The sequence below is a fragment of the Myxine glutinosa genome, chromosome 7 (genome assembly GCF_964187855.1).
Source record: "Myxine glutinosa chromosome 7, kmMyxGlut1.1, whole genome shotgun sequence".
Lineage (NCBI taxonomy): Eukaryota > Metazoa > Chordata > Myxini > Myxiniformes > Myxinidae > Myxine > Myxine glutinosa.
Genome location: NC_136267.1, coordinates 93872429 through 93890204, shown reverse-complemented (window position 1 = coordinate 93890204; position 17776 = coordinate 93872429). Strand labels below are relative to the sequence as shown.

General features: G+C 44.6%; 1 protein-coding gene across 3 annotated transcripts in view; it reads left to right on the top strand.

Moving 5' to 3' along the window:
* Positions 1 to 17776, top strand: part of ADARB2 (adenosine deaminase RNA specific B2 (inactive)) — a 351510-nt gene that overhangs the window by 155330 nt on the left and 178404 nt on the right. For 2 of the 3 annotated variants that reach the window (XM_078782004.1, XM_078782005.1), the window contains exon 2: positions 7215 to 7274. The exons of the other annotated variant lie outside the window; for it this stretch is intronic. In XM_078782004.1, coding sequence (XP_078638130.1) covers positions 7215 to 7274 — 60 coding nt within the window. The remainder of the gene's footprint in view (positions 1 to 7214; positions 7275 to 17776) is intronic. 3 annotated transcript variants of the gene reach the window in all.

The window sequence follows — 17776 nt, the reverse complement described above, 5'->3', positions numbered from 1 at the left end:
ATTATGTTCTTTAATATCTTGAACTGCTCCAAGTATGGCACAGATTCCCCAAGATAAAATCACATTATTCATCAGATGCTGATAAATATGATCGTGAGGGACATGCAGCCTGTATCGGTTGTTGAAGACTCTGGCTTCAAAGACTTTGTGTGGGCTATGGACTGGAAATGTGATATCCAGAGTCGTCACACAATCATGTAAAATATGCTTCCTGAAGTGTGTCAGAAACCAGATGAAAGCTTGCTAGGATGATTCATGCTGCTACTTATATCGCCCTCACAACAGACATCAGAACATCTTGTAAAAAAACAGGTGTATATCACTATCACTGCACACTTCCTTGGCAACGATTGAAATTTGCATGCAGTTGGCATGTTACACATGAAAACGAATTTCCCCCATCCTCCAAAACCAAACAAAGATAACAGAAAAAAATACTCGTAATCGAATCGATTCAAGACCAGGTCATTCTACTCTGGACATGCTGCTTCTGCTGTCTCAACAATGGATGGAGGTCCGCAATGCCAAACAGGAAATCAGAGCTATCTCCCTTGACATATTTCGTGCCTTCGATACGGTCTGGCACCCAGCTCTGCTCACAAAACTCTCCTCATATGGTATCCATGGAAATCTCCACACATGGCTTGCGGACTTCCTTTCCGGTCGCAGTCAACGTGTGGCCCTGAATGGAATTCTCTCATCTCCCCTTCCTGTTCAGGCTGGAGTTCCTCAAGGCAGTGTTCTGGGCCCTGTGCTTTTTTTGGTATTCATCAATGATCTTTCCGACTCTGTGGAAAATCCTCTCTATCTCTTTGCTGATGACTCCACACTCTGCCGCTCCATATCTCATCCCTCAAATCGGCAGTCTACAGCCTCTTCACTCTCTGCAGACCTGGACAAAATCACAAACTGGTCAAACAAGTGGAACATGTCATTCAATCCTGACAAATCTCACACCCTTACTATGTCACTCCGAAAAGACCGTCTGTAAAACCCTCCCATCTACGTTCTCAACACTCCTCTAAAATAAGTTCTGTCACTCAAGCTTTTGGGTCTCACTATCAGCCATGATCTTTCCTGGGAAAACCACATTTCCAAGGTGGCCTCCAAAGCCAGTCGCCGACTGGGCATCCTCCATCATGCGAAGTCCTTCCTTGGCACACCTGAGCTCCTCACCACATACAAGGCTTTCATCTGCAGCTCAATGGAATACTGCTCTCCCCTCTGGGCTGGTGCTCCTGCCTCACACCTAGCTCGGCTTCACGCTCTAGAAACCAAAGCTTTCAGGATCATTTCAGGTATCTCCCTTGATGAAGCTGATTCTAAAGGCTTTTCACTCACTCACCGCAGGCAGGTAGGTGGTCTTTCTGTCTTCTACCGACTCCTCTCTGGCCTAGCTCCCCCAGCACTGTCTGTGCTGTGTCCCCCAAATGTTCTTGCAGGACGCATAAGATCTGCCAGCAACCCTCTTCTGGTGAAATTGCCAAAATCAAGACTCTCTGCTCACCTTCACTCTTTTATTCCTCCTTTTTCCTGCCTCTGGAACAAACTCCCTCACTCTCTTCAATCCCACTCCTCCCTCCAGGTCTTTAAAACAGCTGTTTACCACCATCTGTTATCTTCCCCCATCCAAAACCTTGATCTTTTTACCCTCGTTAATACACCACAAATCCACATCTTTCAATCTCTGACTTCATTCCTGAAATTCCTTGTTGTGTCAATTTGTTTTATTCCATGTACCCCTTCCCTCCCCCATCCACTCCCCTCCTCCGCCTCCACCCCCAACCGCCTCCCCACCCCCAGCCCTCTCCCTTCGAACAGATCTCCCGATGTCCCTGTTGTCTACTGTTGTGCTTGTGTGCTTCCCTTTCTCTCCCCATCTTGTCTCCCCCTCCCTTTATTGTTTTGTGTGTCCATTTATGTTTTTTGTGTTTAATATGCTAGCTCTTAAACGAGCTTCGATCTTGTATACAAAAAAATAAAATAATCCCAGAATCATCCATCACTGGTTTGTAGCGTTCTCGACTTTGAGCTGGCAAGATTTGATTTTTGCCTCCGGAGATTAATCCCTGTCACATGTTGCAACTCGTGCAATATAGGAGTTCTGGATTGGCATGTGACCATTCACAGCCAATCAGAAAGTTACAATGGCAGGCCCAGGCAGCTTTGACATAAATTACCGAGAAGCTCGCTTGAGCTTTAGTTAATAAAAAACTATAAAACGGCACTTGGTATAGAGCATACCTCCGCTGAAAAGTTTATGTTTTGTATCCCACTGTTAGGCCGGGTCTAGATCCAGACCTAAACCAAAATCGAATTGGCTTGTTGTTGTCAACTAACCAACTCATCCACTAAGTTTCGTCTTAACCGATTCATAACTTATTGAGACATCATGCTATATATCGTTTTTGACTCGGTCTCTCAATGGTGAAGAATAATTTAAAAATTCTAGTATCCAGATCTTCACCAAAATCGAAGCAATTCGTCCATGCCACACAACCAACCTGTCCACCAAATTTCGTCCAAATCCATCCATAATTTTTTGAGATATCCTATTCACAGGCAGACAGACACAGTCAGACAGACAGAGGTGACTACCTACCTACCTACCTAACCTCTGCCCACCTTTGGTGGCGGAGATAATAATACGAGTTTGTTTGTTCATTTCATATTGTTTATATTACTGATCCGACATGGCGTTTTGCACACAAGCTGATTGTACAATAACAGGTGATCTGGTTTAACATCTACGTGTTTTTGGAATCACTAAGAATAACCTGTAACTTGATACCAATTCCTAAAGGTGGGCGCGATTCGGAAAATTTTAAGTCCGCTTACCGCTTATCCGCTCCGCCAGCCCGTGTAGTCCGCTTACGCTTATCCGCTTCGGTTTCCGGGGGTTGTTCCGATTCGCTTATCCGCTTCGAAAACGTTAGTCCGCTGCAGCGGATAAGCGGATAAGCGGACTTTCGAAGCGGACCGCCCACCTTTGCCAATTCCACATCCTAAGTGATCAATACTTGGCAGTACATCCATGACATCGCGTTGCTACACTTTGGCCTACACACTCCACGACGGAAATACATCTATCTATAATTCCAGTAATCTCTGTCTGTCTGTCTGTACGTTTGTTTGTTTGTCTGTGACCGCTGTTTCTCGACAACTACCGGTCCGATATACTTGAAACTTGCCAGGTATATTGCTGGGGACCCGAGGATGTGCCTTTTCAAGGTTTCATATTAATCGGACAATTACTTACCGAGCTATGTCCAAAAAACGATTCAACCAATCAGAGAGCAGCGAACGATCGCGTGTGCCGAACGTGGAGGACACACTCTGCCTCGGATGGCACATTTGAGAGCGTATTCATTTATTTCACGTTTGCAAACTATGTTGGCGTTAAACTATGTTTTAAAACTAATAAAACCGAATTTGCGATTCATTCGCTTTCCTGCGCGTTTGTGCACGCGATGGCGATTTCTTTACCAAACTCCGGAAGCCGTTCGCTTTGGACCAAACCATTGCATGTAAATAGAGGGGGGGGATTGTCACCGTACTCGCAAGCCGTTCGCTTTGGACCAAACCATTTCATGTAAATAGAGGGGGGGGATATAATTTTAGATATAGATATAGTACGGGCAATGCCCTAGTAACTACAAATGTAATACTGAATAACTACTCATCCATACCCCAAACCCAGTATCTCTATTCGTTTGGTATTTACACGAAGTTAAAACGAAAGTCTTAACAAGAACAGCTTGGAAAATATATAATTAATCAACCTTTTGTGAATCACCTCACCATCAATCGTCATAACTGCCATACAGCATTGCACTTCCTGGACGAGAGAGCGGTCTTTCATTACGTCATATCCGAAGAGTTATTCCCCCCCATGTTTTCAAATGTTTCCCAAAAAAAAAATGTACAGCGCTAAATCGGCCTGTCTACATCGACGCCCCCATTTGTTTGTAACATTGTCGTACAACTAAAAGTTTTGTTGACTCGACAACCTGCCAGCTTTGGACTGTTTGTATAGGTTACTATGTTCTCCTGCTGAATCTCGTGTTGCCATTTGTCGCGTTTATACTTGACGGCAAGTCTTCCTCATCCCAAAGATCACCAGAAGAGTTGGTGCAACTCCCATTCATCAACAACTTTCCTCAGAAGATACGCTACCAGACCTGTTCATATTGGGTCGCACCCATTATTTACGAAGTTTGCTTTTTGGTTTGGTAGGCCGAAGGCTGAAGACAGGGATGGATTGCAGTCCTGTTAACAGTTCCGGTTGACCAAACCTATCTGCAGACTCCGCAATATAAACGTCATTGCTGTCCTGCTTTTTGACAACTTTGAATACTTTCTTGTTCCAGACATCTTGAATTTCATTTCCACTCCGTGCACCTCAGTTTCATAAGTAGAAGCGAGTGCCAACAGAAAAGAGATTCCTTTGACATCTTATCGTATAACTTATTCTGAACTTCAACTGATGCTTGCAACATTTCTGCTGTCAGCTTCATGCTTCTTGTAATCTGAATTGATGAATAATTGTCGCCAAATTATCTGGCCTCATTACTGCTTCAGAAAGATCCTGTCCACACAAAATGATCACTTCCAACCATAAGGTAAAAGGGTGTGAATCCAGTCAAACATGTCTCATTGTAAGCAGAGACCAGTTCGGACAGATGTTCATGCCAGTCCCATGTCTTTGCAGGCAACAGTGTCTTCAAGAGCTCATGAAGTGTCTGATTAAAACGTTCACACTGGACATTGCTTTGGGGGTTGTATGGGGTTGTTTTGGATTTATACACCTTGTAAATACCACACAAATTTAAAATTAAATCTGACTCGACGTTTCGTCCTTGATTACTGTGGATTCTCATTGGTACTCCATAATTCGCAAACCATTCATTCACAAAAAGCTTCATCATGGTCTCCACCTTCAGATTCCTCGTAGGTACTGCTACAGTGAATTTAGTGGAGACGTCAGTTAGGACTAGAACATTCTCCATCCCATTACATGAGAGTTCCAACATGGTAAAATCAAGAGATAATATTTCCAGTGGGTGTGCAGCCATCACATCCCCCCTGGGTACTCAAACAGTTATTTGCGGTAATTTGGCGAGTGTGCACCGGTCACATCACTCGATCCATGTAGCTATATCCTGTTGGAGCCCTGGCCAATCGAAGCATGAGTGTTCTGTCCAAACATTCCTTGATGCCTGGTATTGTCACACAGACTCTCCAGTGCTGTATTATACAAGCAACATGGTAGTATCAACTGCTTCACGAGACCTTCCTTTGGATTCTTCACAGAGCGGAACATTAGACCATTCCTCATCTCCAAACGGTTCCACTGCCGAAGTTGTTTTAAAGTACGATCTCGCAGACCTTCTATTCTGATGCCAAAGTTTGAGTAAAGACCAAAATCTGGGTCTTTCTGTTGTAGTTCTTCAAGTTGTTGGGTAGTCAACGCAGGGAACGGACTCGTCGGTTCGAGCTGCATTTCAGAGGCAACTATGGAGACACTGGTTTCTTGCTGCAAAGCTATTCTGCATATCCGCTGGCAGCACGGTCGTCCCGCATTTCCATTGCTGCTGAAACTTCAGTCCCATCATGGTTCCCGATTCTGAACAGTCCATCTGCATTGACCTGCTTCCCCGGGCGATAACCGATATCAAAGTCAAAAGATTCCAGAGACGACACCCATCGTTGTTCACAGGCTGGTGCTGTGCTGATGTAAGACTGGACTTTATCTGTACAAAAGCCTCTTCACATGTGTTGGTCCACTTTTCCCCAATGCATTCATTCTTGCTGCGCTTCCCTCCTTCCTGATGCATACATTGCGACAGGATGATACAAGGGAGTAATGATGCAAGCAAACCCCTTCACATAGCACCTGCAATAGCTGCAAAATACTAAAACGATTGCAGAACCTTCAGAGTCGGTGACCGTGGCCATCATTTTGTTATTTAGATACATTATGTGGCTGGCCATGACCAGCACGTTATTTAAACATGATCTTGAACATGAAGATGGAAATGCTAAACAGATCTCAACACGATGCTGTTTCACTTTTAAGCTATGCAGATATTTATGGTCTTCACATTATCTCATCCCCAGGAAAAAAAAATTCATGCAATTTTAAATACAATGTGTCCACAAAAGTACTCAACTTAATGATGTGAAAGACACAAAGTGCACGATGATGTTTAACAGAGGCCTTGATTTAGGCCTCGACGCCTTCACTTCTACAATTTCACTCTTTGGTGTTGCAAATCTGTGAACTCTTTGCATATTCCTTGAGCAGAACCTAAGGAAACCCCTGAGCTCTTAAAGAGCTGTTGACTCGACTTTCCTGTGAAGACTTGGCACAAAACGCCAGCATTCTGGTGCGGTGTTTTGGTAAGGGGTGCTGCATTATTGATCACTCCACTACTCCAGAAGCACTTGTAGTCGAGCGTCCACCCGCCCCCTCATTGTGCAGTCACACGGACCCAAAATCTTAAGAAAAATAATTACCATAACCTTTCTTTTCATCCACGGCCACGTCAACCTGCCAATGAGCAAGACCAACTGGGCTGGAAGGTCTCCTGTTGTGTCTGTTTGCTTGTGGGGTCAGCAAAAACAAGTTTGTGGTACCTTCCATTTTGAACACATTATCGTAAACAAGATTCAAAAGGAAATGTCAAATCGGCACCTTAAAACCTCAATGAGAGGATGCGCTCTACGAGAGTCCACAGCTACACGATGACATTGGCATTGCGCCCTTAGTGCCAGGGCGCAAGTCTTTTAAATGAGACTATCATGGTTTTTACATGATAACGCGCTTTGCTTTTCTTTTTGTTTGAACGCATGTGTTTAGAGTCGTCGACAATGTTTTGATAGTTTTCTTTATTTGTACAAAAAGCATTCCTCAATAGAGAAACACTTGTCTGAGATTGAAGCTGAAAATTCTGGCCTTGCACATTTCCCCCTTAAGAATTGTTCTCTGGAAATTTAAGGAGATTCCTCACCCCTCCTCCCCTCGCCTGCAACCATTCAATCCAGTACCACCCCACTCCCCTTACCCTCCCTTTTTTCTCTCCAGAGCTTTACCTAAGAGCCTCTAATGAGCTGCTCTTTGCTTAACAGGTGCTGTGAGTCAGTTGTATTTCTGCTTTTCTCACCTATCCCCCTTCCCCTCTCTTTTTCTGTCTCACAAAACCTGCCCCCAGGAGAGCTGGTCGGAGCAATCACACCAAGGATTGTGCGAGGGTGTGGGTCTCGAGGAATGAGTAAGAAGGCAGCAACGCCTAGTCTATCCTCTGCTTTTTCCCTGTCTATCATTTCCTCTCTCTCTCTTTCACGTCTGCATGTCCTCCTGTCTATATGTCCAATAAGTGGCAGATGAGCCGAGAATCCCTGCCACGATGACAGTCAGTGTCTGTGCTGTGTGATGTGCACCTTGGCAGAACATGAAGAAGTCTTTTCTTTTTTTTGAAACTTGTAAAGCACGCCATGCCATCAAAATTGTCACTGAGCTTAAAGGGATTTTCGGGCCTTGTCATTTCCCAAAAAAAATCTTTTTCCCCCCCTGCGTTGATCGAGTGGCAGTAGCCGGGCCAAACGACCGTTTCAAATGCTCTTTAAAACCCCGGAAGAATCTCTCCCAGGGCGCTTGGAACAGACATTACGAAAAAAGTTAGCCTCGATGCCAGAAATACTTTTTATCAGTAAAGCAACTTTTCTTTTAAAATGGAAATTGCATGCACATTGAAGAAACACTCTCACTGCCGTTAGACATTTGTGTTCCCAGGATTACCAAAAAAGGTTTTGATGACATGGGTTTTGAGAAGCAGACACTAAATGTTTTATTTGAATATTTCATGGTGCCAAGGGTGCTAGCACACAGGAAAAGTTATCGTTTTCATCACTATAACATACCAATTCCATCCGCACTCCTCCCCTCTCACGCACCCCTACCCACTATTATACAAACCATTCGGTTGGCCAAATGTTTGGCATTCCCATCTAAGCACTTAGCTCACGGTGCTGAGATTCCAGGTGCACATCCCATAAAATGATGATTCATTCATTGTCTGCTAACATCCTTGTCTGACCTGTTGACGTCCTCCACCAGCCTCAGTTGACTGACGGATAAAACCTTCTTTTCATCTTGTAGCTTTTCTGATTCCTTCCACGGCGCATTGGGTAACATAGACCATTGTCGGGTCACCCATTCCACGATGCATATATGCTGTCACTGCCTTAACCATGTTTTCCAGTGTTTCCCCCATGCCCCTCCCCCAAATGGCTGCACAAAGCAACCACCCTATGCCCTAAGAGTGACCTATTGCCTTTTGCTGAAGGATTTTATAAATGAGGAGTCTGTTACGTTAACCCTTGATAGTCTAAATGTTGGTGGCTAAAATGTAGCTGGACTATAAAGGGTTAACAATCTCCTGGCCTTGCCTACTGGACCAAGCTGATAGCTCTGCCATTTTGTTCTGTTTCATTCGGGTCCTGCATTTCCACTTGCCTCCTACCATTCCTCTCACCACACAACCACGATAATACTATCTCTACCCCATATTTTCCTCTACGAGTCCCTTCATCATTTGTGGTTTTCTTTCATCCTAAACCCTCTCTATCTCTAATTTCGACCTCTTATTTTACACTTTCTTTTGCACATTGTTTTTTTAATTTTTCTTCTCAGCTCTGTCTTTGTGCTCAACTACTCTTTGTGGCCAATTTTTACACTACAGTCCTCTTTGCCCAATCTCTACTAGCACTTAATTGGCCACAGCCCTTATTTGTCTGTAGTTACCTCCGCCACCAAAGGTGGATGGAGGTTATGTTTTCACCCCTGTCTGTCTGTCTGTTTGTGAACAAGATATCTCAAAATGTTGAAGACGGATTCGGACAAAATTTGGCAGAGAGATAGCGTATGTGACAAGGACTAAACGATTAGATTTTGGTGAAGATCCGGATTCGGATCCGGCTAGTAGAATTTTTTAAGTGATTCTTCACCATTGGGATATTGGGCCAAAAACGATACACAGCAGGATGTCTCAAAAAATTATGGATGGATTTAGACGAAACCTGTTGGACAGGTTGTGTGTGTGACAAGGAAGAATCGATTCAATCTTGGTTGAGATCTGGATCCGGATCCAGCTAGTAAATTTTTGAAAGTGATTCTTCACCATTGGGAGATAGGGCCAAAAACGACATATAGCAGGATATTTCAAAAAGTTGTGGATGGATGATTTTGATTAAATGTGATTCTGTATTGTGATGTTCTCGTCTACTCTGGGATACAAAACGTAAATTATTCACCTGGCGATGGTATGCTCTCTACTGAGTGCCATTCTAGTTTTTATTTTGTTTTGTCTGCACTTAGTTTCTTCGAATATTTTTGTTGAATCCCTCTGGATTGCGCTGTTTGATTATTTAGCTCCTTTTTGTGTCCTCCATCTCGATCAGGTCCACAGATAATGAGTTCGAATGAATGAAGCCATAGTAATGGAAAGTAACTCATTCGATCTTATCCAATGTCTGACCCTTCTTCCTTGTTTTCCACCAACCAGGCAAATATGGTGACGCAATTGTGATGTGTGCATGTGGTGTGCAGTATGTACATTAAAAAAAACTTGTATGCAAAGTTCAGGTTCGTTTAAGAGCTAGAACACAGAACGGATCAGGAAACAACAACAGTGGCGGTGATGGAGACTTGGACAAATAAGGAATGTGGGGAGTAATGAGGGGTACGGAAGGATGCACAGGGTGGACAAGCTGGATAAAGAAGCAAACTCTTAGGAAGGAAAGACAGAAAATTTGGTAAGAGGAGGGTTTGGGGGAGGGGATGGGTGTGCGGGGTTAATGGGATTAGAAAAAATCATGGGGACGATCTGAGATGGTGGTGATCAGCTGTCTTGAAGACCTGTAAGGCAGAACAATCAAACAGCCTTGAGGAGAATATGGAAGTTTGTTCCATAGGTGGGAAAAAGGAGGCACAAAGAAGTGGAGGTGAGAAGTGATCCTGGATTTTGTGAGTTTCATCAGAATGGAGTTTCTGTTGGACCACGTGCTCCCTACAGAAACCTAAGGGGGACAAAGCACGAAAAGAGCAGAGGGTGCAAGACCAAAAGTAGGGGGTGGAAGACATAGACCACTGACCTATTCGCAATGGGAAATTGATAGACCTACAGTCACGTGAAAAAGTAAGTACACCCCATGTAAAGTTTTGACTTTTTCAACATATTTCAACATACAGCTATTTCATCTTCATTTCAACAATATTGATAGATAAAGGTGATATAATATAACAAATATCATGAAACATTTACATTTTGTAGTCCATTGTATAATTTAAATAAACATAAATGCAAATTTCGCATGTGGAAAAAGTAAGTACACCCCTACATTTATCACTACTTCAAATACCTAAAATTAGAATCAGGTGCACCAGCTCATGTGCAAATGATTAGAACATCGTTAGAGAGGATCTTGGAGGAACCAGTCTTATTTAAACCTCAGACATTTAGTTTGGTTTGCTCTTGGTTGTTGAAGTGTGTGGCGTCACCGTGCCTAGATCAAAAGAGCTCCTTGGGGCCTCCAGAAAGAAGGTTATAGATGCCTACGAGGCTGGTAAGGGATTTAATAAGATCTCCAAACAATTTGAAATCAATCATTCGACTGTCCTGAAGATCATCTACAAGTGGAGAAGATTCCAAACAACTGCCAACTTGTTCAGGCCAGGCCGCCCCAGCAAGTTCAGCCCGAGTGCAGACCGCAAGATGCTAAAATAAATCTCTAAGAACCCCAGAATATCATCACGGGACCTACAGGTAGCTCTTGCCACTGTTGATGTCAAAGTGCACGAGTCTACCATTAGAAAGAGGCTGCACAAATTTGATCAAAATGGGAGGTGTGCCAGGAGGAATCCTTTGCTGTCCAGAAAGAACATCAGGGCAAGACTAAAGTTTGCCAATGAACACCTAGGCAAAGACCAGCACTTCTGGAACAATGTGCTCTGGACAGATGAGTCAAAGGTAGAGCTATTTGGCCACAGTACCAGAAGACATGTTTGGCAAAAACAAAAGACAGCATTTGACCACAAGAACCTGATACAAACTGTAAAGCATGGTGGTGGAAATATTATGGTTTGGGGCGGCTTTGCTGCATCAGGGCCTGGGCAGCTCACCATCATAGAATCCACTATGAATTATTCATTGTACCAGAGGGTGCTTGAGGATAATGTGAGGCCATCTGTCGGGGAGATGAAGCTCAACCAAAGGTGGACCTTGCAACATGACAATGACCCTAAACATACCAGTAAATCCACCAAGGAATGGCTGAAAAGAAAGAAATGGAGGGTTCTGGAATGGCCAAGTCAAAGCCCGGATCTAAATCCCATCGAGATGTTGTGGGGGGATTTGAAACGAGCTGTGCATGCAAGAAACCCCTCAAACATCGCACAGCTGAAAGAATTCTGCATGGAGGAGTGGGCAAAAATTTCTCCCAGTCGATGTCAGAGACAGTCGATGTTAGTTATAAGAAACGCCTTCTTGAGGTTGTTTTTGCCAAAGGGGGCAATACCACCTATTAGAGCCAAGGGTGTACTTACTTTTTCCAAATGCGAAATTTGCATTTATGTTTATTTAAATTATACAATGGACGAGAAAATGTAAATGTTTCATGATAGTTGTTATATTCTATCATCTTTATCTATCAATATTGTTGAAATGAAGATCAAATAGCTGAATGTTGAAATATGTTGAAAAAGTCAAAACTTTACATGGGGTGTACTGACTTTTTCACGTGACTGTATATACTCGGCTTTGTTTCAGGAGATTCCAATGATCTTGAAGGCCTTGGTTTCCATGGCTGGCGTCCAGCTGAGCAAGGTGTGAGGTAGGGGTACCAGCCCAAAAGAGAGAGTAGCACTCCAACAAGCAGCCGAGAGGAGGCCTTGTATGTGGATAGGAGTTCAGGTGTTCCAAGAAAGGACTTTGTACAACAGAGGATTCCTAGTCGGCAGCTGGCTTTGGAGGCCAACTTTGAAATGTGGTTTGCCCAAGAAAGATCAAGGATTGGAGGGAGACCCACAAGTTTGAATGATTGAACATCTTCAAAGGGTTGTTAAGGAAGTAAATGGGAAGGTTTGCTCGAGATAGAGTGTGTGAGATTTATGAGGATTAAAAGACATATTCAAAGTGTTTAACGAGCTTGTGATTCTAGAAACAAGAGGTTGCTACCTGCCTTTCTGAAGGATGAGGGATGTCAAGGCAGAGGGTGGAGTCATCAGCAAAGAGATGAAGAGGATTTTCCAGAGAGTCATTAAAATCATGGTTGAAGATCAGGAATACAACTGGGCTCATAACACTGTCTTGGGGCACTCCAGCCTTGACAGGGAGAGGAGGTGAAAAGGTTCCATTGAGAGCCACGTGGTTATGAGAGTAGATGAATTCAGTAAGCCATGTGTGCAGTTGACCTTTGATGCTATAGGCAGACAGTTTGGAGAGCAAGGCAGGGTGCCAGACTATTGAAAGCTCGAGATATGTCTGGAGTCATGTCTGATATTGAAGGCCTCCATTTATTGTTGTGAGAGCAGAAGCAGCATGTCCAATGTAGAGTGACCTTGCGTGAATCTGAAATGATGATCTGAGATTAGACCGTTGGAGAAAAGGAAGGATTTTATGTCAACTGTGATGATGGATTCCATGACCATGCTGATGATTGGAAGTAAGCTGATAGGTCTGTAGTTAAGGGGTCTGTTTTTGCACCATTTTATGAAATGCAGTGATGTTGGCTGACTTCCAAGCAGATGGAGGATGACCTAGGACAATTATAGGGTGAAAAGAGTAGAGAAAGGATGTGCAAGAGCAGGAGAGAATTTTTATAGGATATGTGAGCTAATGCTATCTGGTCGAGTTGCAGAATCAAAGTAGAGGATCACCAGAAACTTCTCCACCTCTCAGGTGCACAAGACACAGAGTCCAGGAGTAGTTGGGTGTGATTGGGTAGCATGGGTACAGAGAGTGAGGTGTTGTAGACACCGATTTGTCAGCAAACAGAGAATTGAGGCATTCAGCCTTCTCACAAACAGAGTCGGCTGTGGTGCCTTATGAAGTGTGGGAAGAGATTTGGGAGTTGGGGACGCGCATACTCCACAGACGGACTTTACAAGGTACAAGTACCATCAAATTTTAGAAGAGGGAGACCACTATGAAAGTTCAGTCACGGAATTGCACTTTACTACAGGCCTATCAAACCAGAGGAGACAATATCCAGAGAGAGACACGAAGGAATCAGGGATGTCCTGTGGGAGGGAGGATTCTGTTAAACAGATTATGTCCAGTTTCTCTACAGTGGCCTGGATTGAGAGATCTGTAAGGGTGGAGCAGAGGCCTCAGATATTTGATGTCCACACCGTTAGGGACAGGAGGGGAGGAGGCGTTGCGTGGTTGTGGGATGTGAGGGTGGCATGAAGCGGAAGCTTTGAGGGGGTTGCAGAAAGAGTGTACATGAAGCTTAGAAAGGTGATCCAGAAAGAGGGAGCATAAGTGGAGGGATGCTGAAGAGGGGGATAGGGGTGGGGTGATGTTAGAAGGATGAAAACATATAGAAGATGTGGTGGAGGGTACTGACACTGAGGATATTGACACCATTTAAGGATGTGAATGGGGATTTGATTGCGATGGGAAGACAACCTCTGCAAACTGGACTTCTCAAGGTACCCAAACTGGATATATTTAGGAAAAGATCACGGGTTGGGTGGAAATATTTTGTTGAAAGCATGGAGAAAGGTGGTGCTGTTGGTATGGGAGGAGGGTTGATGGACCAAGCACTTCAGTGAAAGACGGGTTTGTAAAATGATCGTTGTGAATAAAAAGAAGAGGTATAGACTGTGATGAAGAAGAACACGTGAGGATACCCATGACAAAGAAATAAGGAATGTGAAGCATTTTAAAATGTTTTAAAGCTTTCAAAGGAAGAAGGAAGAAACATTTTATTCAATTAATATTTAGTTTGAAGATATTAAGAAAAGGGAGAGATAGAGAATGAAGTACAGGAAATGCAAGCTGATTTGGATAGTTTTGGAGTGAATTTTTTATTTTTTTAATTTATATTTTGAAACGACGAAGGGAAATTTGATAATGTTGAGGAGGCAGAAAAGACGATACTTGAGGGGAAAAAGAAGCGTAATGAGGAACACAGCATCAACACAGACACAGATGTAGGCCTTGAGTACTACGACAACCAATTTCACAATACAGCACAACAAGGTACAATTTAATATAGAAAAAATGGACGAAAACACAAACAGCAACACAGGATCGAAAATATAACAGAAAAATATGATGGATCCAGTTAAAAAAAACTCAGCTTTGGTTGAGGTGGAAGCAGCAGCTTCAGATTCAACCGACAAGTGAAGTTAACTCCGAACCGGAAATATTTGTGTACGTCTGTGTGATTGTTATAAATCCGTATTGTTTGTTATACAGACTTACTCCATTTCTCTCTGTCTCCATGTGAGTTTGTCTTGCTGATGAAGTCATGAGGCAGAGACGTGTCATCGAGAAGCTTATATGATGGTGGCTTGCGCACTTCCCCTTTGGGGTTGTTGTTCATTCCAAGGACAGATTGGTGTGTGTCTATGTTATTGCTTCACTCTTAGCCGCAGAATCATGCTGCACATTTTTTTTTATCATTTCTATTCCCATTTGACATAGACAATCTTCGAAAATACCTGCAGCATGTTCGTTGGTGTAAAGATCCCTCATAATTCCTGTCCGATCTATTTTAGAAGATGAATAAAAAGCGAAAATATTAATGCACCGAAAACCTCAAACTTTCTCAACGTTTGTAAAGCAAGATATGAGAGTAAAGTGGAGTAAATGTAGGTCCTTTACGTGTCCACTGTGGTCACGATGGTCCAAGAGACAAGTTGCCTGCGACCCGATTGTAAGAAGAGGCGAACGGTAACGCCTCTCCCAACTTTTGGTGCTAAATTTAATATTTTAACGTTTCTTTTTTAAACTCCATTTGATGATTAACTTCGAAAGGCATGTGCGAATAAACAAGCCAAAGAGTCAAGGAAACCAAGAGAACAAGGGCTTGTACAAAAGGACGATATTCTGGGTTTATTATAACCATTGTCTAAAGTCAAAATTATATTCGAGTAAACTGAATTAACACTTCAGGCAAATTAACCAGTTGCAAATATACATTCCAAGTCACACAGTTCAATTCGATGGAATAATAATCAGGAGGAAAATTATTCAATGAAACTACGGGCTCAATATACACGTCAGTAAATCATTCAGACACTCCCGGAAAGTGGGTGATGGGGATGGGTACATGGTTGGGGGTGGCGATTGTATGGGGGTACAGTATAAATGAAAAACAAACAGGGAGACACACGCAAAGGGTGAGGGAGACACACAGAGAGGGGGAGAGAGAGACACGGAGAGGGAGAGAGAGAGACACGGAGAGGGGGAGAGAGACACATGTAGAGGGGAGAGAGACACACGGAGAGGGGGAGAGAGACACACGGAGAGGGGGAGAGAGACACACGGAGAGGGGGAGAGAGACACACGGAGAGGGGGAGAGAGACACACGGAGAGGGGGAGAGAGACACACGGAGAGGGGGAGAGAGACACAAGGAGAGGGGGAGAGAGACACACGGAGAGGGGGAGAGACACACAGAGAGGGGGAGAGAGACACGGAGAGGGGGAGAGAGACACGCAAAGGGTGAGGGAGACACACAGAGAGGGGGAGAGAGAGACACGGAGAGGGGGAGAGAGACACGGAGAGGGGGAGAGAGACACACAAAGGGTGAGGGAGACACACAGAGAGGGGGAGAGAGAGACACGGAGAGGGGGAGAGAGAGAGACAGACGGAGAGGGGGAGAGAGAGACACGGAGACGGGGAGAGAGACACACGGAGAGGCGGAGAGAGACACACAGAGAGGGGGAGAGAGACACGGAGAGGGGGAGAGAGACACGCAAAGGGTGAGGGAGACACACAGAGAGGGGGAGAGAGAGACACGGAGAGGGGGAGAGAGAGAGACACACGGAGAGGGGGAGAGAGAGACACGGAGACGGGGAGAGAGACACACGGAGAGGCGGAGAGAGACACACAGAGAGGGGGAGAGAGACACACGGAGAGGGGGAGAGAGACACACGGAGAGGGGGAGAGAGACACACACGGAGAGGGGGAGAGAGACACACGGAGAGGGGGAGAGAGACACACGGAGAGGGGGAGAGAGACACACACGGAGAGGGGGGAAAGACACATGGAGAGGGGGAGAGAGACACATGAAGAGGGGGAGAGAGACACATGGAGAGGGGGAGAGAGAGACATGGAGAGGGGGAGAGAGACACACGGAGAGGGGGAGAGAGAGACACGGAGAGGGGGAGAGAGACACACAGAGAGGGGGAGAGAGACACACAGAGAGGGGGAGAGAGACACACGGAGAGGGGAGAGAGACACACGGAGAGGGGGAGAGAGAGTGAGATACAGAGACGGAGAGAGAGACAGACCCAGAGGGGCACAGGTAGAGGCAGCGAGAGAGGCAGAGAGAGCGGGAGAGGGAGAGGAGTGGAAAAGAGAGAGAGAGAGAGAGGGAGGTGGGAGGGAGGCATGGGGAGAAACAGACAGGCATGCAGAGACCAACAAATATTTAAAGGCACCACCAACTGGTATAGCTGCCCAGCAGGCAAGGCCCAGGTGTGATGTTTTGACTACTGAGTGGTTTTCATCCGGGACTGCGCAGGCATCCGGTGCAAGGAATGAAGTATTCTCCCAAAGATGGATGGGGGGACCGGGGTGGGAGGGGCATTTGGTGGCATCTTTGGTGTTATAATCTGAACATTAAAGTCATGCGGATATGTAATGCCCCCCCCCCCCCCCCCCCCCACTCCCTTTTGCTAAGGTTACTTAGTGTCTGGCACATAATGCTTGCATAGTCCAGGATGAAGATCACTTGGTGATCAAAACATGAAGCTTACCTTTTGAGTAGCTGTACCAGTTGGTGGTGCCTCAAACATGTAATTCAAATTAATCTTGTACTGTATTTGTCTTTCACCACCTTCTACTCTCACCTTACGTTCAGAACCTTCGTCTATTCCTTCCACCCTACTTTTCCTTTCTTATATCTCCTTGGAACCTCAAGTTGGATACGACAGGGCTGTTGAAGACTCATTATGCAAAAGGTGTAGTGCGTTGTAAGGGAAGCAGTTTCACTGCAGCGCATTCACTTCATTCTCTTCTTCACATGATGGTTCTCTGCATGAAGAATATTGTTTCTGCAACAACATAAGCATTGGCATTGTGCTTCCTGCACTCGATCAGGACTGAAGCATTTGTCAGCTGATGTAGCGTGCAGGATTTACAAAAGAGGGAGTTTGCAAATCAACCTTTGAAATATTGAACTCCATCCTTTCCAAGAGTTTGTAAAGCTTCACTAGGACCTTTTCATTGCGTGTGATGGAGCATTAAGGGGCCATCTATTTATTATTCGTATGCAATGGGTGGGGGTGGAGTTGTGGTACGAGGTTGAGAAAGGGAAGGGAGAGGACCAGAATAAGAATGAAAGGAGGGTAGGGAAAAGATGGGATAGGTATCAGGAAGAGGTGATGTGAGGAGAGGGATACGATACACACCTGGCCATGCTGCAACAACCCCTCTTTAGTGTGAAGGCTTTGTAGACCAAAGAGATGGTTCATCAAAACGAGATCTATCATCATCAATTTATCGATTAACAATCAAAATGGAACAACACTGTGTGTCA